Source organism: Bombina bombina, unplaced genomic scaffold (assembly GCF_027579735.1).
Source record: "Bombina bombina isolate aBomBom1 unplaced genomic scaffold, aBomBom1.pri scaffold_622, whole genome shotgun sequence".
Classification (NCBI taxonomy): Eukaryota; Metazoa; Chordata; class Amphibia; order Anura; family Bombinatoridae; genus Bombina; species Bombina bombina.
Window position 1 is genome coordinate 79,176 of NW_026510927.1, and position 25,163 is coordinate 104,338.

At 39.7% G+C, this 25,163-nt stretch overlaps 1 protein-coding gene across 2 annotated transcripts in view; it reads right to left on the reverse strand.

Annotated features, from left to right (window-relative positions):
• The window catches only part of LOC128643529 (uncharacterized), a 28,390-nt gene extending 8,384 nt beyond the window's left edge, over positions 1-20,006 (reverse strand). For both annotated transcript variants that reach the window (XM_053696372.1, XM_053696371.1), the window contains exons 1-3: positions 19,912-20,006; positions 11,883-12,154; positions 3,500-3,709 (exon numbers count right to left, since the gene is read on the reverse strand). In XM_053696372.1, the coding sequence (XP_053552347.1) occupies positions 3,500-3,709; positions 11,883-12,147 (475 nt within the window). In that variant the 5' untranslated portion in view covers positions 12,148-12,154; positions 19,912-20,006. The remainder of the gene's footprint in view (positions 1-3,499; positions 3,710-11,882; positions 12,155-19,911) is intronic.
• Between the last annotated feature and the right edge of the window lie 5,157 nt (positions 20,007-25,163).

Consider the following 25,163-nt stretch of genomic DNA (forward strand, 5'->3'; position numbering starts at 1 on the left):
ATCGCATTTGGCGGTGAAATGGTGGCATTAAATATACCAAAATGGGCCTAGATCAATACGTTGGGTTGTCTACTACACTACACTTAAGCTAAAATTAACCCTACAAGCTCCCTACATGCTCCCTAATTAACCCCTTCACTGCTGGGCATAAAACATGTGTGGTGCGCAGTGGCATTTAGCAGCCTTCTAATTACCAAAAAGCAACGCCAAAGCCATATAAGTCTGCTATTTCTGAACAAAGGGGATCCCAGAGAAGCATTTACAACCATTTATGCCATTTAGCAGCCTTCTAATTACCAAAAAGCAACACCAAAGCCATATAAGTCTGCTATAATGGCATGTCTGGCACACAGTGTTGGGGCAAGGGTCCATCTGACCACTGATACCTGGTCTGCAAAGCATGGTCACGGCAGGTATATCACCTACACTGCGCACTGTGAAGCGGGCGTAACCCTTACACTACCTGATCGATACAACATCATACCTGATGTTTTAAAGCACGTTATTCCAAACAATTTAGGAATGTTAGGTAATTTATGCCCTTTATGGATTAAAACCAGACTCTGCATCAACTATGTAATTTTCCATGGGAGTTTTGCCATGGATCCCCCTCCGGCATGCCACAGTCCAGGTGTTAGTCCCCTTGAAACAACGTTTCCATCACTATTGTGGCCAGAAAGAGTCCCTGTGGGTTTTAAAATTCGCCTGCCTATTGAAGTCTATGGCGGTTCGCCCGGTTCGCCGTTCGCGAACCCAAAATTTTATGTTTGTGACATCACTAATGAAAAGTCCTTAGTCGCCTGTAGATAGAACAAACCCTTCCAAGATAACATCTTAATATCTAAGGAATGCATAGGCATAAACAGAGCCCTCTGTAAAAACTTTAAGATCAAGGTTAATACTCCAGGGAGGAGTAACAGGGATAAATACAGGACTGATCCTGACCAAGGCGTGACAAAAAGATTGCACGTCTGGCGCATCTGCCAAACGCTATGCAACAAAATAGACAATGCAGAAATCTGAGCTTTCAGAGTACTAAATGACAAACCCTTCTCCAGATCCTCCTGGAAAAAGGAGAAAATCCTTGGGATCCTGACTTTACTCCAAGAGTAACCTCTGGTTTCACACCAATACAGATATTTACGCCATATTTTATGGTAAATCCTTCTTGTTACAGGTTTACGAACCTGGATCAAGGTCTCAATGACCGACTCTGAGAACCCATGCTTAGATAAAATTAAGCGTTCAATCTCCAAGCAGTCAGCTTCAGAAAAACAAGATTTGGATAAAGAAAAAATCTCTACAGCGGTAGAGATGACATTTACATGAGGTCTGCATATCAAATCTTGTGCGGTCATGCAGGAGCTATTCAGAGCCACCGACGCTCTCCTGCTTGATTCGAATAATAACTCATGGAACAACAAACTGTCTGGAACGTGCACAGAATGCTCCTTTAAAAACTATCGGCTAGATTACGAGTCTTGCGTTAGCCTTAAAAAGCAGTGTTGAGAGGTCCCAACGCTGCTTTCTAACGCCCGCTGGTATTACGAGTCTTGCAGGTACAGGTGAACCGCTCACTTTTTGGCCAGACTCTAAAATACCGCAAATCCACTTGTGTCAATTGCATATCCTATTTTTTCAATGGGATTTTTCTAACGCCGGTATTACGAGTCTTCCAAAAAGTGAGCGGTAGACCCTCTCCTGTAAAGACTGGTACCGCATTTAAAAGTCAGTAATTAAGAGTTTTACACTACAACGCCGTAGTATAAAACTCTTAACTAAAGTGCTAAAAAGTACACTAACACCCATAATCTACCTATTAACCCCTAAACCGAGGCCCCACCAAATCCCAAACACTAAAATAAAATTTTTAACCTCTAATCTGCAGAACTGGACATCGCCGCCACTCTCATAAATATATTAACCCCTAAAATGCCGCACTCCCGCCTCACAAACACTAGTTAAATTTTATTAACCCCTAATCTGCCGCCCCCAACGTCGCCACCACTATATTAAATGTATTATCCCCTAAATCTAAGTCTAACCCTAACACCCCCCTAATTTAAATATAATTTAAATAATCTAAATAAAATTACTACAAATAACTAAATTATTCCAATTTTAAACTAAATACTTACCTATAAAATAAACCCTAAAATAGCTACAATATAACTAATAGTTACATTGTAGCTATCTCAGGGTTTATTTTTATTTTACAGGCAACTTTGTATTTATTGTAACTAGGTAGAATAGTTATTAAATAGTTATTAACTATTTAATAGCTACCTAGTTAAAATAAATACAAATTTACCTGTAAAATAAAACCTAACCTAAGTTAAAATTAAACCTATCACTACTCTATAATTCAATTCCCTAAATTAACTACAATTAAATACAATTAAATACAATTATCTAAAGTACAAAAAAAACTACACTAAATTACAGAAAATAATAAAATAATTACAAGTTTTTTAAACTAATTACACCTAATCTAATCCCCCTAATAAAATAAAAAAGCCCCTCCAAATAATAAAAAGCCCTACCCTATACCAGTGATTTTCAACCTTTTTTTTGCCGTGGCACACTTTTATACATTAAAAAAATCCTGCGGCACACCACCATAGTTTGTCATGCCATGCCTCCTACGAACTATACATCACATATTGACATTCATTCACAAACAATTATAATGATTGTCTGTGAATGAATGTCAATATGTCATGGTTGTAAATGATGCCTGATGAGCCTGTCACATACCTCCCAATATTTCAAAATTTGAAAGAGGGACACCTCCATAAATGCCTACAGCATACGCTCTCGGCATTTATCATTGCACCAGCAGTTAATGTGAACTGCTGGTGCAATGCCGCCCCCTGCAGATTTGTGGATGCTAGCAGGGGGTGTCAATCAACCCAATCGTATTCGATTAGCTTGATTTCTAGCAATGTCTGTCCGCCGCCTCAGAGCAGGCTGACAGGTTATGGAGCAGCGGTCTATTGAACGCTGCTTCATAACTTGTGTTTCCGAAGAGCCTGTATGATCGCCATAAACACGGGCATAAAGCTCCATTTGGAGCTTGATAATTCGGCTCCTTTGTCTGGCTGCCAGATTCCAGGAATAATACATTCATGTAACCCCTTGCTGGTTGCCCCACTCCCTGTAGCAGATAAAAACAAAGTACATTAATGTGTTCCTTTTCACATACATCATTTCTAATTTCCCAGACAGTCTGATCAAACAGACTCTTGGAGACCCTTGTTCTTATTATTACTATTGTTGCTATAATATATTACATACAGTATATGGGATAGTAACAAAAAAGAGGATCCATCTCACCCACATTTAGGTTTAGTATGTGGTTATTTGTCCTTGAAATTGACATATAAATGTTCTGAGCTCTGAGTGATGTTACAATGTGTAACCTATAGTGGACTCATGTCTGTATTTCTGCTCTCTATATTTCCATCTAAAGCACAAACATAAAACGCACATTTTGTACCTGTTTTTTTGATGAGCAGCTTTATAGGATTCAGCTTATCAGTCATCACTCCATGGTTATCTACATTTATATACTGTTTATCCTGCACACTGAATAGGAAGAGGTCCTGGGTCAGTCTCCTGATGCTGGGCTGGTTCTGCAGAATCGTCTCCTTCACTACAGAACCGCTGTCATCCAAGTCATCGATTACCACAATAACGTTCTCTTTTCCTTTGTATGAATGAAACATGAAAGCTGTTTTAGTCATCTTCTATGTTTTGTTTATCTCTATATTTAAAAGGGATAGGAAAGACAAAATTAAACTTACATGATTCGGATAGAGCCGGTCATTTTAAGACACTTTTAAATTCACTTCTATTTTCAAATGTGCTTTGTTCTCTTGGTGTCCCTTGTTGGAAAGGAATACGCACATATCCTACACTAGTGGGAGCTAGCTTCTAATTGGTGCCTGCACACATTTGACTTTTGTGATTGGCTGACTAGATGCGTTCATCTTGCTGCTAGTAGTGCAATGCTGTTCCTTCAGCAAATGATAACAAGAGAATGAAGCAAATTTGATAAGGGAAGTAAATTGGAAAGTTAATTAAAATTGTATGATCTATCCAAATCATGAAAGAATAGTTTGGGGTTTCCTGTCCCTTTAATTATGTTTTGTGATTTGTATACAGTTTTGTTAATTGTGTTATAAGTATCCTCTGCTGTTTTCTAATCTATCAACAACCACACAAAACAGAGATTCTGGCAGATAACTTCCTCTTTCCCTTCATCCATTTGCCCACAAAATACATTTCCATCCTGTTTTGTTCCCTTCATAGACTCTATGGGGCCTATTTATCAAAGCATCAACTGTGCTGCATTCGCCGGCACCAATACGCTCGCCTAACATCGCCTAACATTGTGGCGGCGGACCTGAATACGCTCTCGATAGTTACCAAAAAAGCTGTCAAAAAGCTGCGCACCAAGTACGGGGCGATGAGCAGCAGACTGTTGATAACTAATAGTCATCGATCTCGCTGCTCTTCGGCTTTTTGACAGCTTTATTTGTATACTGTCACTAAACACCCACACTATACTAAACTGTTTAACCCCTTTCCCACCGCTCCCGGACCCCACCGCAACTAAATAAACTTATTAACCCCTACCCCTCTGCTCCCGAAGCCCCCCGCAACGCTAAACTTATTAACCCCTATCCTGCCGCTCCCCGACCCCGCCGCAACTAAATAAAGTTATTAACCCCTATTCCTCCGCTCCCGGAGCCCACCGCCACCTACATTATACTTATTAACCCCTAATCTACCACCCCCTATACCACCACCACCTACATAAAGTTATTAACCCCTAAACCACCAGCCCCCACAGCACCATAAACTGAATTAACCTATTAACCCCTAAACCTAACAACCCACTAACTTTATATTAAATATTAACTCATCCCTATCTTAGAATAAATTTAAACTTACCTTTAGATTTAAATTAAGCTATATTAAACTATTAATTAATCTACCCTAACTATTATAATACAATTACATTAAACTATATTACATTAATAATTAACCTACCCTATTATAATAAAATTACATTAAACTATATTAAATTAATAATTAACCTACCCTATTATAATAAAATGACATTAAACTATATTAAATTAATAATTAATCTAACCTAACTTTTATAATAAAATTACATAAAACTACAAATTAAATTAACTATATTATATATTTAAACACCTAACACTACTCAAATAATTTAAATCTACACTAAAAAAGTATTAACGCCTAGATTACGAGTTTTGCGGTAATAGGGGTGCGGTGCTAACGAGCAGTTTATGCTCACTTACAGACAGCGCTGGTATTACGGGTTTTTACAAAACCGGCGTTAGCCACAAAAAAGTGAGTGGAGAGCAAAATTTAGCTCAACATCTCACCTCAAAACCAGCGCTGCTTACGGTAGCGGTGAGCTGGCTAAACGTGCTTGTGCACGATTTCCCCATAGTGATCAATGGGGGAGAGCCGGCTGAAAAAAAAACCTAACACCTGCAAAAAAGCAGTGTTGATCTCCTAACGCAGCCCCATTGATTCCTATGGGGAAATACAATTTATGTTTATACCTAACATGAACCCCGAGTCTAAACACCCCTAATCTTACACTTATTAACCCCTAATCTGCCGCCCCTGACATCGCCGACACCTAGATTATATTATTAACCCCTAATCTGCCGCTCTGGACACCGCCGCCACCTACATTATAGTTATTAACACCTAATCTGCTGCACCCAACATCGCCGACACCTACATTATATTTATTAACCCCTACTCTGCCGCTCTCAATAACGCCGCCAGCTACCTACATTTATTAACCCCTAATCTGCCGCACCAACGTCACCGCCACTATATAAAAGTTATTAACCCCTAAACCTAAGTCTAAACCTAACCCCCCTAACTTAAATATAATTTAAATAAATCAAAATAAAATTACTACAATTAACTAAATTATTCTGATTTAAAACTAAATACTTACCTATAAAATAAACCCTAAGCTAGCTACAATATAACTAATAGTTATATTGTAGCTAGCTTAGGTTTTTTTTTTATTTACAGGCAAGTTTGTATTTATTTTAACTAGGTAGAATAGTTATTAAATAGTTATTAACTATTTAATAGCTACCTAGTTAAAATAAAGACAAATTTACCTGTAAAATAAAACCTAACCTAAGTTACAATTACAGCTAACTACACTAAAATTAATTAATTCCCTAAATTAACTACAATTAAATACAATTATCTAAAGTACAACAAAAACAAACCCTAAATTACAGAAAATAATAAAATAATTACAAGAATTTTAAAATAATTACACCTAATCTAATGCCCCTAATAAAATAAAAAAGCCCCCCAAAATAATAAAAAGCCCTACCCTATACTAAATTACAAATAGCCCTTAAAAGGGCCTTTTGCGGGGCATTGCCCCAAAGTAATCAACTCTTTTACCTGTAAAAAAAAAAGTACAATACCCCCCCCCAACATTAAATCCCACACACCTAACCCTACTCTAAAACCCACCCAATACCCCCTTAATAAAAGTATTATTAACACTAACCCCTTGAAGATCACCTTACCTTGAGAAGTCTTCACCCAACCGGGCCGAAGTCCTCAACGAAGCCAGGCGAAGTGGTCATACAGATGGGCAGAAGTCTTCATCCAAGCCGGGAAGAAGAGGTCCTCCAGACGGGCAGAAGTCTTCATCCATCTGGCACGGAGGGGGTCCATCTTCAAGACATCCAACGCGGAGCATCCTCTTCTTTCTTCGTCCGACGACTGAATGAAGGTTTCTTTAAATGACGTCATCCAAGATGGCATCCCTTCAATTCCGATTGACTGATAGAATTCTATCAGCCAATCGGAATTAAGGTAGAAAATATCCTATTGGCTGATGGAACAACCAATAGAATGTGAGCTCAATCCTATTGGCTGTTCCAATCAGCCAATAGGATTGAAGTAAAATCCTATTGGCTGATTGCATCAGCCAATAGGATTTTTTCTACCTTAATTCCGATTGGCTGATAGAATTCTATCAGCCAAACGGAATTCAAGGGACGCCATCTTGGATGATGTAATTTAAAGGAACCTTCAATCAGTCGTCGGACGAAGAAAGAAGAGGATGCTCCGCATCGGATGTCTTGAAGATGGAGCCGCTCCGCGCCAGATGGATGAAGATAGAAGATGCCGTCTGGATGAAGACTTCTGCCTGTCTGGAGGACCTCTTCTTCCCGGCTTGGATGAAGACTTCTGCCCATCTGGAGGGCCATGAAGACTTCTCAAGGTAAGGTGATCTTCAAGGGGTTAGTGTTAGGTTTTATTAAGGGGGTATTGGGTGGGTTTTAGAGTAGGGTTGGGTGTGTGGGTGGTGGGTTTTAATGTTTGGGGGGTATTGAACTTTTTTTTACAGGTAAAAGAGCTGATTACTTTGGGGCAATGCCCCGCAAAAGGCCCTTTTAAGGGCTTTTGGTAATTTAGTGTAGGGTAGGGCTTTTTACTATTTTGGGGGGCTTTTTTATTTTATTAGGGGGATTAGATTAGATGTAATTAGTTTAAAATTCTTGTAATTATTTTATTATTTTCTGTAATTTAGTGTTTGTATTTTTTCATACTTTAGATAATTGTATTTAATTGCATTTAATGGTAGTTAATTTAGGAAATTAATTTAATTATAGTGTAATGTTAGGTGTAATTGTAACTTAGGTTAGGTTTTATTTTACAGGTAAATTTGTATTTATTTTAACTAGGTAGCTATTAAATAGTTAATAACTATTCTACCTAATTAAAATAAATACAAAGTTGCCGGTAAAATAAAAATAAACCCTAAGCTAGCTACAATGTAACTATTAGTTATATTGTAGTTATCTTAGGGTTTATTTTATAGGTAAGTATTTAGTTTTAAATAATAATAATTTAGTTAATGATAGTAATTTTATTTAGATTTATTTAAATTATATTTAAGTTAGGGGGGGTTAGGGTTAGATTTAAGGGTTAATAACTTTAATATAGTGGCGGCGACGTTGGGCGGGCAGATTAGGGGTTAATAAATGTAGATAGGTGTCAGCGATGTTAGGGACGGCAGATTAGGGGTTAATAAATGTAACTAGTGTTTGCAATGCAGGAGTGCGGCGGTTTAGGGGTTAATATATTTATTATAGTGGCGGCGATGAACGGTTCGGCAGATTAGGGGTTAAAATATTTATTATAGTGTTTGCTATGTGGGAGGGCCTCGATTTAGGGGTTAATAGGTAGTTTATGGGTGTTACTGTACTTTTTAGCACTTTAGTTAAGAGTTTTTTGCTACGGCATTAGACCATAAAACTCTTAACTACTGACTTTAAAATGCGGTACCAGTCTTGACAGGAGAGGGTCTACCGCTCACTTTTTGGAAGACTTATAATACCGGTGTTAGGGAAATCCCATTGAATAAATAGGATAAGTGGATTTGCTGTATTTTCGAGTCTGGCCGAAAAAGTGAGAGGTACACCTGTACCTGCAAGACTCGTAATACCAGCGGGCGTTAAAAAGCAGCGTTGAGACCTCTTAACGCTGCTTTTTAATGCTAACGCAAGACTCGTAATCTAGCAGTAAGTTAACAAAAACTAACAACTAAGTTACAAAAAATAACAAACACTAAGTTACACAAAAAAATAAACACTAAGTTACAAAAAAGAAATTATCAACGCTTTAAAATAATTACACCTAATCTAAGGGCCCTATGAAAATAAAAAAGCCTCCCCAAAATAAAAAAAACCCTAACCTACAATAAACTACAAATGGCCCTTAAAAGGGCCTTTTGCGTGGCATTGGCCCTAAGAAATCAGCTCTTTTACCTGTAAAAAAAAAATACAAATACACCACCAACAGTAAAACCCACCACCCACACAACCAACCCCCCATATAAAAAGCTAACTAAAAAAAAACCTAAGCTCCCCATTGACATGAAAATGGCATTTGGATGGACATTGCCCTTAAAAGGGCATTTAGTTATTTTTCGGTGCCCAAACCCTAATCTAAAACTAAAACCCACCCAATAAACCCTTAGAAAATCCTAACACTAACCCCAGAAGATTTACTTACAGTTTTGAAGATCCGACATCCTTCCTCCAAGAAGCCGGAAGAAGTCGTCAATGAAGCGGCCGAAGTCTTCATCCAAGCCCGCAGAAGTCTTCATACAGACGGCATCTTCTATCTTCAACCATCCGGCGCAGAGCGGCTCCATCTTCAAGACATCCAACGCGGAGCATCCTCTTCTTTCTGACGACTACCGACGAATGAAGCTTCCTTTAAATGATGTCATCCAAGATGGCGTCCCTTAGATTCTGATTGGCTGATAGAATTCTATCAGCCAATCGGAATTAAGGTTGAAAAAATCCTATTGGCTGTTCAGCCAATGGAATTGAGTTTTTATCCTATTGGCTGATCCAATCAGCCAATTGGATTGAGCTCGCATTCTATTGGCTGATTGGATAATAAATAATAACTAAATGCCCTTTTAAGGGCAATGCCCATCCAAATGCCCTTTTCAGGGCAATGGGGAGCTTAGGTTTTTTTAGTTAGCTTTTTATTTGGGGGGTTGGTTGTGTGGGTGGTGGGTTTTACTGTTGGGGGGTATTTTTATTTATTTTTTACAGGTAAAAGAGCTGATTTCTTTGGGACATTGCCCCTGCAAAAGGCCCTTTTAAGGGCTATTTGTAGTTTATTGTAGGTAAGGTTTTTATTTATTTGGGGGGGGGGTTATTTTCATAGGGCCCTTAGATTAGGTGTAATTAGTTTAAAGCTTTGATAAAAAAAAATATATTTTTTGTAACTTAGTGTTTGTTATTTTTTGTAACTTAGTTGTTAGTTTTTGTTAATTTAGTAATTTTTTTGTGTAGATTTAAATTATTTGAGTAGGGTTAGGTGTTTAAATATACAATATAGTTAATTTAATTTGTAGTTTTATGTAATTTTATTATAAAAGTTAGGTTAGATTAATTATTAATTTAATATAGTTTAATGTAATTTTATTATAATAACGTTACGTCACAAATTTCTACTTTTGCCGATCTGTAGGGTTTGATAACTAAGGGGAATCAGGCTCTCCATAATTGCACTGCGGAATTCCAGCGTATTTGCGGTTAACGGCTTTACGGTTGCGGTAGGCCTCATTATATTAACCTTACTTTCCATGTAAATTAATTTAAGACTCAAATATGCTGTGAATTATTGGTTTTCAGTTGGTTTAACCCTTTAACTGCTGAGCCTTTTCCACCTCCTGTACGAAGATCTTTTTGATTTTTAGGTTCTGCTTATATTTAAAGGAACAGTTTACCCAAAAATTTTCCCCCCTGTAATTTGTTCCCAATGATCCACTTTACCTGCTGGAGTTTATTAAATTGTTTACAATTATTTCCATTACCCTTATATTGGCATTTAAAATAGTTTCTTTAGCCTGTACAGTCCCCCACCTATTCTGAAAGTTTTTGGCCTAAAGGACAAGCTGTGTTAACACAGCCAGTAGAATAAATTACACTCCCAGTGGGGTATAGAAGAGATAAGGTAATAAAATGTTAATTTTCTATTGTTCTCTCCAAGTATTGGTGAATGGCTTATGGAAAGATATAAGATAAAGAAGCCGGTATATGTACACAATGTGATAAAGTAATGAGATCTGATTATACCTACAAACTCAACCCATTTTATTAGGCTGTGGCTTATTGAGGGCCCTATTCCCGTGGGAACTTACAATCTAGATGGGTAGGAGGATGGGAAACAGGAGGTGGGGACTGCAAAGGTGAGAATGATATTAGTGAGTAGATAGAGGGCAACTGTTAGTTAAGTGAAGTTAGTTTGTTAATAAGTCGGGTGATAAGCTTCCCTGCACAGACAGGTCTTTAGGGAACGTTTCTATCTATCTTTATAACATGACGTGAGAACTCTGCAACAAAATGTATATTAAAATGTATACTTGTATTACAATTTTAATAACAATATTGTAATTAAAATAGTGTGTGTTTGTGATTTTTTTTTTTAAACTCAGTTGTAAAAAGAGAAAAAGGTTATCTACATATAAAAAAGAACCTTTGGGTATCTGTGTATAACTTTGATATGCACATAGGGACTCCAATTAACTTCCACTTAAAGGGACACTGTAACCAAATTTTTTCTTTTGTGATTCAGATAGAGCATGAAATTTTAAGCAACTTTCTAATTTACTCCTATTATCAAATGTTCTTAATTCTCTTGGTATCTTTATTTGAAATGCAAGAATGTAAGTTTAGATGCCGGCCCATTTTTGGTTAACAACCTAGGTTGTCCTTGCTGATTGGTGGATAAATTCATCCACCAATCAAAAACTGCTGTCCAGAGTTCTGAACCAAGAAAAAAAGCTGAGATGCCTTCTTTTTCATATAAAGATAGCAAGAGAACGAAGAAAAATTGCTAATAGGAGTAAATTAGAAAGTTGCTTAAAATTGCATGCTCTATCTGAATCACAAAATAATTTTTTTGGGTTCAGTGTCCCTTTAAATAAATGCAAAATTATTCTCACCGGGCGATCACCACAGTAATCACCTGACCATTCAAAACTATGTGGGGGATGTTTTTAAAATGGGCTTCTGGGCTTTAAATATCGGGTCTTGGGGGTCTGTAGATTAAAGGCACACCACTATATCAACAGGGATGCTTTGACAGGTGCAGGGGTGCCACATTGAGCTCTGAAAGTGCCTGTATTGCTATGCATAGTAAAGTGATAAAAGAAAGCTGATCTTGTAGGACATATAGTCTCAATCTTACACATTATTCTGTCTATAAACTCAATAAGTCACTTATATTTTTATTAGCTTGAGTAATAAATATCATCTTACCTAGTGAACGTGATAACATATTTAGTTCATCCTCATACAGAGAGTCTGTTACATCAGTGATATTAACTCTTCCTCTTCTCTTTGTGTGATACAAAATGGCAAAGTTGCATAATGATATATTTTCTCTCACACTATGGTAGTTGTTATTGGTGATGTAAACAGGATGGACGTCCCCTAGTGCTAGAAATGTCAAGAGGTATGTGACCAACCAACTGTAGCAGCTCTCTCCATCCCTTGAGAAGATACCCACGTTTTGAGACACCATTATTGAGCTGTTGACAAACAAGCCAAAAGATTGAAGATTATAGGTCGTGTTTTTAAAGTGACTAAAAATAATATACCAAGATTTACCAAAAAGTCCATAGATTTGGCTCAACTAAAACTTACAAATGGATCATGGAAGACATTGAAATGGTAAATTTTGGAAACTGGTGATAAAAAGATTTATCTCCATTAAAGCCTAAGGAGATTTTCTATGTTACCACCAGTTTCCGAACTTTACCATCTCAATGCAAACTAGGCCCTGGGGCTTGTTTTCATTGAGGTGTTAAAGTTTGGAAACTGGTGGTAACATTAACATTCCTCATAGATGTATAGGCTTAAGAGGTGGATAACAGGGCAGGGAAGCAGCGGTCTGATGACCACTGCTTGATAATTCCTGACTGCAGGTTCTCTTGTGCGAACCTGCAGTCACAGTTTAGAGAAGAGCTTGATAAATCGAGCTCATTGTGTTCACCTACAGAACATATGTGATTATGTCTGCAGTCTCCTATTTTACACATTTTTTTTTTGCTCTATGTGACCCTGTATTTGCCCCTCCCCATCCTCTTTAATCAGCCAGAGCCACTGCATGTGACTATACCACATGCAATACCTCATCTCAGGTCGTTGACTTGTTAACATCTACTAATTTCACATTAATTCACATACATCTGACATTTCTTCTCTTTCACCTTCTGTGTTACACCTTCTCCTTTAGATTGTTAGCTTAAGATCTTCTCTACCTGTTACTTTATATCTTCTGCAACTCATTTCCTCTTTCAGTCTGTCACAATAGACTGACTCTCCCACTCACAAAGATGGTCACTCCCTTGATCTGATTTTTAGCTATCGATGCACTATCTCAAACTTCACAAACTCACCTTTTCCACATTCTGACCATCATCTCCTCACTTGCAACATCATATCCCTCCCTACAACTATACCTCCTTCTACCCCTCACACCAAACTTCACAAAAGCATTAAGTCATTGGATCAGCAACAGATCGCTAGCTCTCTCAAACCTCTGCTCTCTTCTATCTCCTCCTTTTCCTGCCCTGACCAATCTGCCACTATAATTCCACCCTTACATCAGTCCTTGAGAATTTGGCCCCTCCTACTATAGCTTGGAAATCACACACTCATCCTCTGACAAGGTACCTAAGCAGATGTTCCCATACTGTTGAGCGATACTGGAGAAAATCTCAGAATTCACCTGACTTTCTTCAATACAAGTTCATCTTGAACTCCTAGTATTCTGCCCTTAGCCTTTATAAGCAATATTACTTATCTACTTGTATCTCTATTCTTTCTTCAAACCCAAAACATCTGTTCTATACTTTCAATACTCTTCTCTGCCTACCCCCACCTACAAATACAACTTCCCTCTCAGTCTCAGATCAAGATTTTGCCAGTCACTACAATAACACAATTGACTTAATCAGAAACAAAATCAGCTCTCAATATACTTACAGTTTCCCACCCCCTCAAAAGCTTGCAATCATCGAAAACCCACATAGCCATATATTCAGCTTTTTTGCCCCTTACTGAGGAAGAAATTCTAGCCTTATACAGTCCTCTCACCTCACTACCTTTCCTCCCAATCATATTTCCTCACAGCTACTCCCCTCCCTCTCTTCTACCCTTACAGGTATACTCCCACACATTTTCAACCTCTCTCTCAGCACCGGTATATTTCCCTCATCTCTAAAACTTCTCTCGATCTAACCTCCCCATCCAATTACCGCGCTATTTCCCTACTCCCTCTTGCCTCAAAGTTTGTTCAAAAGCAATATGCACGTCTATCCCATTTCCTTACATTAAACTCCCTCCTTGATCCACTGCAATCTGGATTTCACCCCCATCACTCAACAGAGACATCAATTGTTAAGGTTACTAACAACCTACTTACAGCAAAGTCTAAAGGCCACTGCTCTCTGCTTATCCTCCTTGATCTGTCTGCCACTGATACTGTTGACCACACTCTTTTGATCCAAACCATCCTATCCTTCAGCATTTGCGACACAGCCCTCTTGTGGTTCTCTTCCTACCTGTCTAACCGTACCTTTAGTGTAGCCTTTTATGGGGCATCCTCTGCCCTGGTACCACTTTATATTGGGGTACCACAAGGCTCTGTCCTTGGTTCCCTTCTCTTCTCAATCTAAACGTCATCATTAGGTTCCTAAATAAAGTCCCATGGGTTTCAATATAATTTCTATGCCAATGACACACAAATCTACCTTTCTGCGCCAGACCTATCTCTTTCTTTCTGAACCCTTGTCACTAACTGTATTTCTCATATCACATCATGGATATCCTCTCACTACTTTAAGCCAAATCTCTGCAAAACTGAGCTCCTTATTCTCCCCCCCCCCCCTTCTTTCAAAATCTCCACCTACCATTTTTCTATTACTGTCGATAACTCCATCATCACCCCTACCCCACATGCCCGATGTCCTGGGGTCACACTTGAATCAGATCTTTCTTTCACTCCTTATATTCAGTCCTTGGCCAAATCCTGCCGCTTCCACCTTAAAAACAGCTCTAATACTACACTTCCTTGCACAACTAAGATTTTAATCAACTCTTTCATCCTTTCCTGCCTCGAATACTGCAACTCCATTCTCTCTGGTGTCCCTAGCTGCCACCTAGCACGTTTACAATCCATAATGAATGCCTCTGCCAGCTTCATCTTCCATACCCATTGCTCTTCATCTGCTGCACCTCTCTGCCTATCCCTTCACCGGCTTTCTCTTGCCTAAAGGATTAAACACAAATTTCTAACTCTGACATACAAGGCCCTCAACTGCACTGCTCCCCCCTATATCTCAGACCTTGTGTCCAGATACTCTCCCCCCCCCCATTCCCTACGCTCTGCTCACAACATCCTACTCTCCTCCTCTCTTGTTACCTAAGGTGATCACAGTAATAAAAGTGCTCACCTGCTATTTTCAATGGTATTTACCAAAATCTTAACAAATAATATACATTTTTTTAACATTTTTCATATGCAATGAAATTTATATAGCATAATGGTGTATTCTGAATCTGCTGGCTCTGCTAAAAAAATAACATATCATTTGTGTGGGTTACTCACATAAATATGACTTACTATAGTGTTTCATCAGCAAAAACAAGCTCACACCTGCTTAGCACAAAGGTGTGAAAAAGGCTTAGCAGCAAAAGGGTTAATTAATAGAGTTTTCCAATGTTGCATACCTACATATGCTTTCCTAGTTAAAGGGACAGAAAATTACTAAACATTCAAACTTTTTTTCTCATGTGTTAAATATGGTTTACTTAAAGGGACAGTACTGTCAAAATGATTATTTTATCTTTCAGATAGAGCATGTAATTTAAAAAAAAAATTGAATGTACTTTTGTTATCACATTTGCTTTGTTCTCTTGGTATCTTTTAATGAAGACTAAAACTAGTAAGAGCTCAGAAGCATGCAATGTTTTGCAACATTATTTGTAGCTGTGTTATACAATGTTGCAAAACACTGTTGCCATAGTGTACTAAAGACGTGCACATTACTGAGCGCTTATGAGCCTATCTAGTTTTACTCTTCAATAAAAGATACCAAGAGTACAAGGCAAATTTGATAACAGAAGTAAACTGAAAAATTGTTTAAAAATGCTTCTCTGTCTGAATCTTTATAGTTTTATTTTGACTTTACTGTCCCTTTAAAGCATTCATGTGAATTATGAAGCTATGTAAATTACATGCAGTAAAACACAACACTTCCTGCAATAATGTTTCATTATTTATTTTGCTTCCTTATCTTTTAATGTAACGGTTTTCATAAACCTAACCCTGCTACATATCTGTTCCAAACTGGCCTCAGCAGAGGTTATAAGATAGGACAGTAGCAACTTCTATCTGTGGATTGGCTCCTTCAAATTAAAGTTTGGCAGTAGAAAAACAAGCTTATATTAAACAATGTATTGAGAAAGTTTTTACACTCTGGTGATTAGCTAATTTATTTAAACTACATAAACGTTTAATAATTATAAAGTTTACTATCCTGATTGTTCACTGACTATTACGTAGAACACAAATAATAGCAAATGCACAGTTACTTCTTTGTTGGCCATATTTGTAATGAATAGATGCATAGAAGGAACTTTCTATTTAGCTGTTACTTAGTGTCCAGTAATTTTGTATAGATTTTACAGCTTGCTAAAATACTGGACTGTTCAGTTAAATACAGGACATCTGACAACCCAAGATGCACGTCACAGTCAGTGAAATACATGAAGGGTAGATGTCTAATTCTTATAAACAAATACATTAAAGGGATAGTAAACCCCAACATTTTATTTTATGATTCAGATAGAACATACAATTTTAAACAACTTTCCAATTTACTTCTACTATCAAATTTGCTTCATTCTCTTGTTATCCATTGCTGAAGGAACAGCATTGCACTACTGCCAGCTGCTGAACAAATCTAGTTAGCCAATCACAAGAGACAAATGTGTGCAGGCACCAATTAGCAGCAGCTCCCACTGGTGTATGATATGTGCGTATTCATTTTTTAACAAGGGATACTAAGAGAATGAAGCACATTTGAAAATAGAAGTGAATTTAAAAGTGTCTTAAAATGACCTGCTCTAGCTGAATCGTGCAAATTTAATTTTGATTTTCCTATCCCTTTAAATATATGGATTTATTCTGCCAATGCTGAGAACTTCTGCTGCTATTGAAGTGACCCTCTCTCACACCCCTCTTACATCACAGTACAGGTCTCGCGCCCGGTGACCCTCTCTCACACCCCTCTCACATCACAGTACAGGTCTAGCGCCCGGTGACCCTCTCTCACACCCCTCTTACATCACAGTACAGGTCTCGCGCCCGGTGACCCTCTCTCACACCCCTCTTACATCACAGTACAGGTCTCACGCCCGGTGACCCTCTCTCACACCCCTCTTACATCACAGTACAGGTCTCGCACCCGGTGACCCTCTCTCACACCCCTCTTACATCACAGTACAGGTCTCGCGCCCGGTGACCCTCTCTCACACCCCTCTTACATCACAGTACAGGTCTTGCGCCCGGTGACCCTCTCTCACACCCCTCTCACATAACAGTACAGGTCTTGCACCCGGTGACCCTGTCTCACACCCCTCTCACATCACAGTACAGGTCTCGCACCCGGTGACCCTCTCTCTCACCCTTCTCACATCACAGGGCTCTTGCCCAGTGACCCTCTCTTACATCACAGTACAGGTCTTGCGCCTGGTGACCCTCTCTCACACCCCTCTCACATCACAGTACAGGTCTCTTTTCCAGTGACCCTCTCTCACACCCTTCTCACATCACAGGGCTCTTGCCCAGTGACCCTCTCTTACATCACAGTACAGGTCTATCGCCCAGTGACCCTCTCTCACACCCTTCTCACATCACAGGGCTCTTGCCCAGTGACACTGTCTCACACCCCTCTCACATCACAGGGCTCTTGCCAAGTGACTCTGTCTCACACCCCTCTCACATCACAGGGCTCTTGCCGAGTGACCCTGTCTCACACCCCTCTCACATCACAGGGCTCTTGCCGAATGACCCTGTCTCACACCCCTCTCACAGCACAGGGCTCTTGCCGAGTGACCCTGTCTCACACCCTTCTCACATCACAGTACAGGTCTCTTTTCTAGTGACCCTCTCTCACACCCCTCTCACATCACAGTAGAGGTCTCTTGCCCAGTGACCCTCTCTCACACCCCTCTCACATCACAGTACAGGTCTCTTTTCCAGTGACCCTCTTTCACACCCCTCTCACATCACAGTAGAGGTCTCTTGCCCAGTGACCCTCTCTCACACCCCTCTCACATCACAGTAGAGGTCTCTTGCCCAGTGACCTTGTCTCACACCCCTCTCACATCACAGTACAGGTCTCTTTTCCAGTGACCCTCTTTCACACCCTTCTCACATCACAGTAGAGGTCTCGTGCCCGGTAACCCTGTCTCACACCCCTCTCACATCACAGGGCTCTTGTCCAGTGACCCTCTCTTACATCACAGTACAGGTCTATCGCCTAGTGACCCTCTCTCACACCCTTCTCACATCACAGTACAGTTCTCTTGCCGTTACCCTCTTTCACACCCCTCTAACATCACAGTACAGAACTCTCGCTCTGTGACTCTCTCTCGCACCCTTCTCACATCATAGTACAGGACTCTCGCCCAGTGACCCTCTCTCACACCCTTCTGATATCACAGTACATTTCTCTTGCCCAGTTACCCTCTCTCACACCCCTCTCACATCACAGTACAGGACTCTCGCCCAGTAACCCTCTCTCACACCCCTCTCACATCACAGTACAGGACTCTCGCCCAGTAACCCTCTCTCACACCCCTCTCACATCACAGTACAGGACTCTCGCACTGTGACCCTCTCTCACACCCCTCTCAAATCACAGTACAGGACTCTCGCACTATGACTCTCTCTCACACCCCTCTCACATCACAATACATTTCTCTCGCCCAGTAACCCTCTCTCACACCCCTCTCACATCACAGTACAGGACTCTCGCCCAGTAACCTCTCTCACACCCCTCTCACATCGCAGTACATTTTTCTTGCCCAGTTAACCTCTCTCACACCCCTCTCACATCACAGTACAGGACTCTTGCCCAGTTACCCTCTCTCACACCCCTCTCACATCACAGTACAGGACTCTCGCACTGTGACCCTCTCTCACACCCCTCTCACATCACAGTACAGTACTCTCGCATTGTGACTCTCTCTCACACCCTTCTCATATCACAGTACAGTTCTCTCGCCCAGTGACCCTCTCTCACACCCCTCTCACATCACAGTACAGGACTCTCGCCCAGTAACCCTCTCTCACAACATTCTGATGTGCACAGTACAGGACTCTCGCCCAGTAACCTCTCTCACACCCCTCTCACATCGCAGTACATTTCTCTTGCCCAGTTAACCTCTCTCACACCCCTCTCACATCACAGTACAGGACTCTCGCACTGTGACCCTCTCTCACACCCCTCTCACATCACAGTACATTTCTCTTGCCCAGTTACCCTCTCTCACACCCCTCTCACATCACAGTACAGGACTCTCGCACTGTGACCCTCTCTCACACCCCTCTCACATCACAGTACAGTACTCTCGCACTGTGACTCTCTCTCACACCCTTCTCATATCACAGTACAGTTCTCTCGCCCAGTGACCCTCTCTCACACCCCTCTCACATCACAGTACAGGACTCTCGCCCAGTAACCCTCTCTCACAACATTCTCATATTACAGTACATTTCTCTTGCCCAGTTACCCTCTCACACCCCTCTCACATCACAGTACAGGACTCTCGCACTGTGACCCTCTCTCACACCCCTCTCACATCACAGTACAGTACTCTCGCACTGTGACTCTCTCTCATACCCTTCTCATATCACAGTACAGTTCTCTCGCCCAGTGACCCTCTCTCACACCCCTCTCACATCACAGTACAGGACTCTCGCCCAGTAACCCTCTCTCACAACATTCTTATATCACAGTACATTTCTCTTGCCCAGTTACCCTCTCACACCCCTCTCACATCACAGTACAGGACTCTCGCACTGTGACCCTCTCTCACACCCCTCTCACATCACAGTACAGTACTCTCGCACTGTGACTCTCTCTCACACCCTTCTCATATCACAGTACAGTTCTCTCGCCCAGTGACCCTCTATCACACCCCTCTCACATCACAGTACAGGACTCTCACCCAGTAACCCTCTCTCACAACATTCTCATATCACAGTACCTACCTCTTGGAGACAAGTTGCTTCTTTGGGGGTTTAGAGGACTATGCAACAAATTCTTCCACAAATAGCTGCAGTCTCATAATGAAACTGAAAGAAAAATAAGTCAGGTAGCAGAGAAATCATTTACAGAAGATCACATGATGAAAAAGAACAAAATCATGCACATAAGGCACAAAATAAATATACAAAAACATACTCATACAAACAACACACATGCAAACATACTCATACACACAAACACACACGCAAACATACTCATACACACAAACACACACACAAACATACTCATACACACAAACACACACACAAACATACTCATACACACAAACACACACGCAAACATACTTATACACACAAACACACATGCAAACATACTCATACACACAAACACACACACAAACATACTCATACACACAAACACACACGCAAACATACTCATACACACAAACACACACGCAAACATACTCATACACACAAACACACACGCAAACATACTTATACACACAAACACACATGCAAACATACTCATACACACAAACACACACATGCAAACATACTCATACACACAAACACACACACAAACATACTCATACACACAAACACACACGCAAACATACTCATACACACAAACACACACGCAAACATACTCATACACACAAACACACACGCAAACATACTTATACGCACAAACACACATGCAAACATACTCATACACACAAACACACACACAAACATACTCATACACACAAACACACATGCAAACATACTCATACACACAAACACACACGCAAACATACTCATACACACAAACACACACACAAACATACTCATTCACACAAACACACACACAAACATACTCATACACACAAACACACACGCAAACATACTTATACACACAAACACACATGCAAACATACTCATACACACAAACACACACACAAACATACTCATACACACAAACACACACGCAAACATACTCATACACACAAACACACATGCAAACATACTCATACACACAAACACACACACAAACATACTCATACACACAAACACACACGCAAACATACTTATATACACACAAACACACACACGCAAACATACTCATACACACAAACACACACACAAACATACTCATACACACAAACACACACGCAAACATACTTATACACACAAACACACATGCAAACATACTCATACACACAAACACACACGCAAACATACTTATATACACACAAACACACACACGCAAACATACTCATACACACAAACACACACACAAACATACTCATACACACAAACACACACATGCAAACATACTTCTACACACACGCAAACATACTTAAATACATACACACAAACATACTCATACACACAAACACACACGCAAACATACTTAAATACATACACACAAACATACTCATACACACAAACACACATGCAAACATACTCATACACACAAACACACACGCAAACATACTTATATACACACACACATACTCATACACACAAACACACATGCAAACCTACTCATACACACAAACACACACGCAAACATACTCATACACATATACAACACACACAAAAACATACTCATGCACACACGCAAACATACTCATACACACACAAAACACAAACATACTTATATATACACACAGATACTCATACACACACACAAACACACAAAAACATACTCATACACACACATCACACACACACAAACATACTTATATACACACACAAACTTTAATACCCCCAACTTTCCTGATTTTCGAGGGACAGTCATACACACAAACACACACGCAAACATACTCATTCACACAAACACACACACAAACATACTCATACACACAAACACACACGCAAACATACTTATACACACAAACACACATGCAAACATACTCATACACACAAACACACACACAAACATACTCATACACACAAACACACACGCAAACATACTCATACACACAAACACACACGCAAACATACTCATACACACAATAACACACGCAAACATACTTATACACACAAACACACATGCAAACATACTCATACACACAAACACACACACAAACATACTCATACACACAAACACACACGCAAACATACTCATACACACAAACACACACGCAAACATACTCATACACACAAACACACACACACAAACATACTCATTCACACAAACACACACACAAACATACTCATACACACAAACACACACGCAAACATACTTATACACACAAACACACATGCAAACATACTCATACACACAAACACACACACAAACATACTCATACACACAAACACACACGCAAACATACTCATACACACAAACACACATGCAAACATACTCATACACACAAACACACACACAAACATACTCATACACACAAACACACACGCAAACATACTTATATACACACAAACACACACACGCAAACATACTCATACACACAAACACACACACAAACATACTCATACACACAAACACACACGCAAACATACTTATACACACAAACACACATGCAAACATACTCATACACACAAACACACACGCAAACATACTTATATACACACAAACACACACACGCAAACATACTCATACACACAAACACACACACAAACATACTCATACACACAAAGACACACATGCAAACATACTTCTACACACACGCAAACATACTTAAATACATACACACAAACATACTCATACACACAAACACGCACGCAAACATACTTAAATACATACACACAAACATACTCATACACACAAACACACACGCAAACATACTTAAATACATACACACAAACATACTCATACACACAAACACACACGCAAACATACTCATACACACAAACACACACGCAAACATACTTATATACACACACACACATACTCATACACACAAACACACATGCAAACCTACTCATACACACAAACACACACGCAAACATACTCATACACATATACAACACACACAAAAACATACTCATGCACACACGCAAACATACTCATACACACACAAAACACAAACATACTTATATATACACACAGATACTCATACACACACACAACACACACAAAAACATACTCATACACACACACACAAACTTTAATACCCCCAACTTTCCTGATTTTCGAGGGACAGTCCCGATTTTAGGGGTCTGTCCCGCTGACCCGGGTTGCTTGCCACCTGTCCCGCATTACCCCATGCATTTAATTTTTTTATTTTATTTTTTTAATTCTGTTGGGCCAATACTCAGAAGCAGCTGGCTTTTCTCTCCCATGGTTAGATACCTGTTATATTCCCTGTGAAAAAGTAATGGTGTGTGGGTTAAGCAGGAGTAAGAAGGCTGTATACCCTCTGACCTCAGGTAATGGTGACCTCTAACTTATGGTAGTGATGATGTCTAACCCCTGGTGATAATACTAGCATGCCTTCAGTTTTATATGATGAGCAGTGCTAAAGCTAGGGTAACTAAGAATGTTAGCCTCAAACTGCCAGCTAATGTGCTTGCCAACCCAGGACCCCATACAATGAATTACAGATCCCATATATGATGTAGTGTGTGTATCTGTATGTATACGTGTGTGTGTATCTGCATGTATAAGTGTATGCTATGTAGTGTGTGTGTGCATCTGCATGTGTAAGTGTATGCTATGTAGTGTGTGTATCTGTATGTATAAGTGTGTGTGTGTGTGTATGCATGTATACGTGTATGCTGTGTAGTGAGTGTGTATCTGCATGTATAAGTGTATGCTGTGTAGTGTGTGTATCTGCATGCATAAGTGTAAGTTATGTAGTGTGTGTGTTTGTATCTGTATGTATAAGTCTGTGTGTGTATATGCATGTATAAGTGTATACTATGTAGTGTTATGTACTGTATGTGTGTGTATCTGCATGTATAAATGTAAGCTATGTAATGTGTGTGCATCTGTATGTATAAGTGTGTGTATCTGCATGTATAAGTGTATGCTATGTAGTGAGTGTGTATCTGCATGTATAAGTGTAAGCTATGTAGTGTGTGTGTGTGTATCTGCATGTATAAGTGTGTGTGTATCTACATGTATAAGTGTATGCTGTGTAGTGAGTGTGTATCTGCATGTATAAGTGTAAGCTATGTAGTGTGTGTGTGTATCTGCATGTATAAGTGTGTGTGTATCTACATGTATAAGTGTATGCTGTGCAGTGAGTGTGTATCTGCATGTATAAGTGTGTATGTATCTACATATATAAGTGTAAGCTATGTAGTGTGTGTGTGTATCTACATGTATAAGTGTATGCTTTGCAGTGAGTGTGTATCTGCATGTATAAGTGTGTGTGTATCTACATATAAAAGTGTAAGCTATGTAGTGTGTGTGTGTATCTGCATGTATAAGTGTGTGTGTATCTACATATATAAGTGTATGCTGTGTAGTGTGTGTGTGTGTGTGTGTATCTGCATGCATAAGTGTAAGCTATCCAGTGTGTGTGTGTATCTGCATGTATAAGAGTATGCGGTGTAATGTGTTTGTGTATCTGCATGCATAAGTGTATGCTGTGTAGTGAGTGTGTATCTGCATGTATAAGTGTATGCTGTGTAGTGAGTGTGTATCTGCATGCATAAGTGTATGCTGTGTAGTGAGTGTGTATCTGCATGTATAAGTGTAAGCTATGTAGTGTGTGTGTATCTTCATGTATAAGTGTATGCTGTGTAGTGTGTGTGTATCTGCAGGTATAAGTGTAAGCTATGTGGGGGGGGGTGCAGGGCCGCCATCAGGGGGTGACAGGGGTGACTCCTGTCAGGGGCCCAATAGGCCAGGGGGGCCCCATGAGGCAAGAACTAGAAAAAAAAATAAAAAAAAAATTGGCAGCCACCAGTGGGTACTACAGCAGAGTGCTAATTGAGCATGGGAAATATTATTACAAGGAGTAAAGTATTAGCATTTGAGAGGATTTCTTAGTGTGCACTAAACCACTATGCACAGTGTGAGACAGACTTGGCACTTTGTACAGTGTGTGCCTGAGTCAGACGGCAGATCACTTTCATTTGCAGAGGAGGTAGGACTTACTTAGCAAATGTTTTTTATTTCTTTGTGCAATTTCGGATTGTAACTTTAGTGTGGTAGTAGTTGTATGGTGGGGCCAGGGGTCCATAAAACCGCATTTTTTTTAGCAGCAGTGTAATTATGATTATTTGACAATGCTGTAGAAATTCTATATTTAAAACCATGCAGAAATGTTTCCTCCTCAATACACAAATGGTAGGTGCCC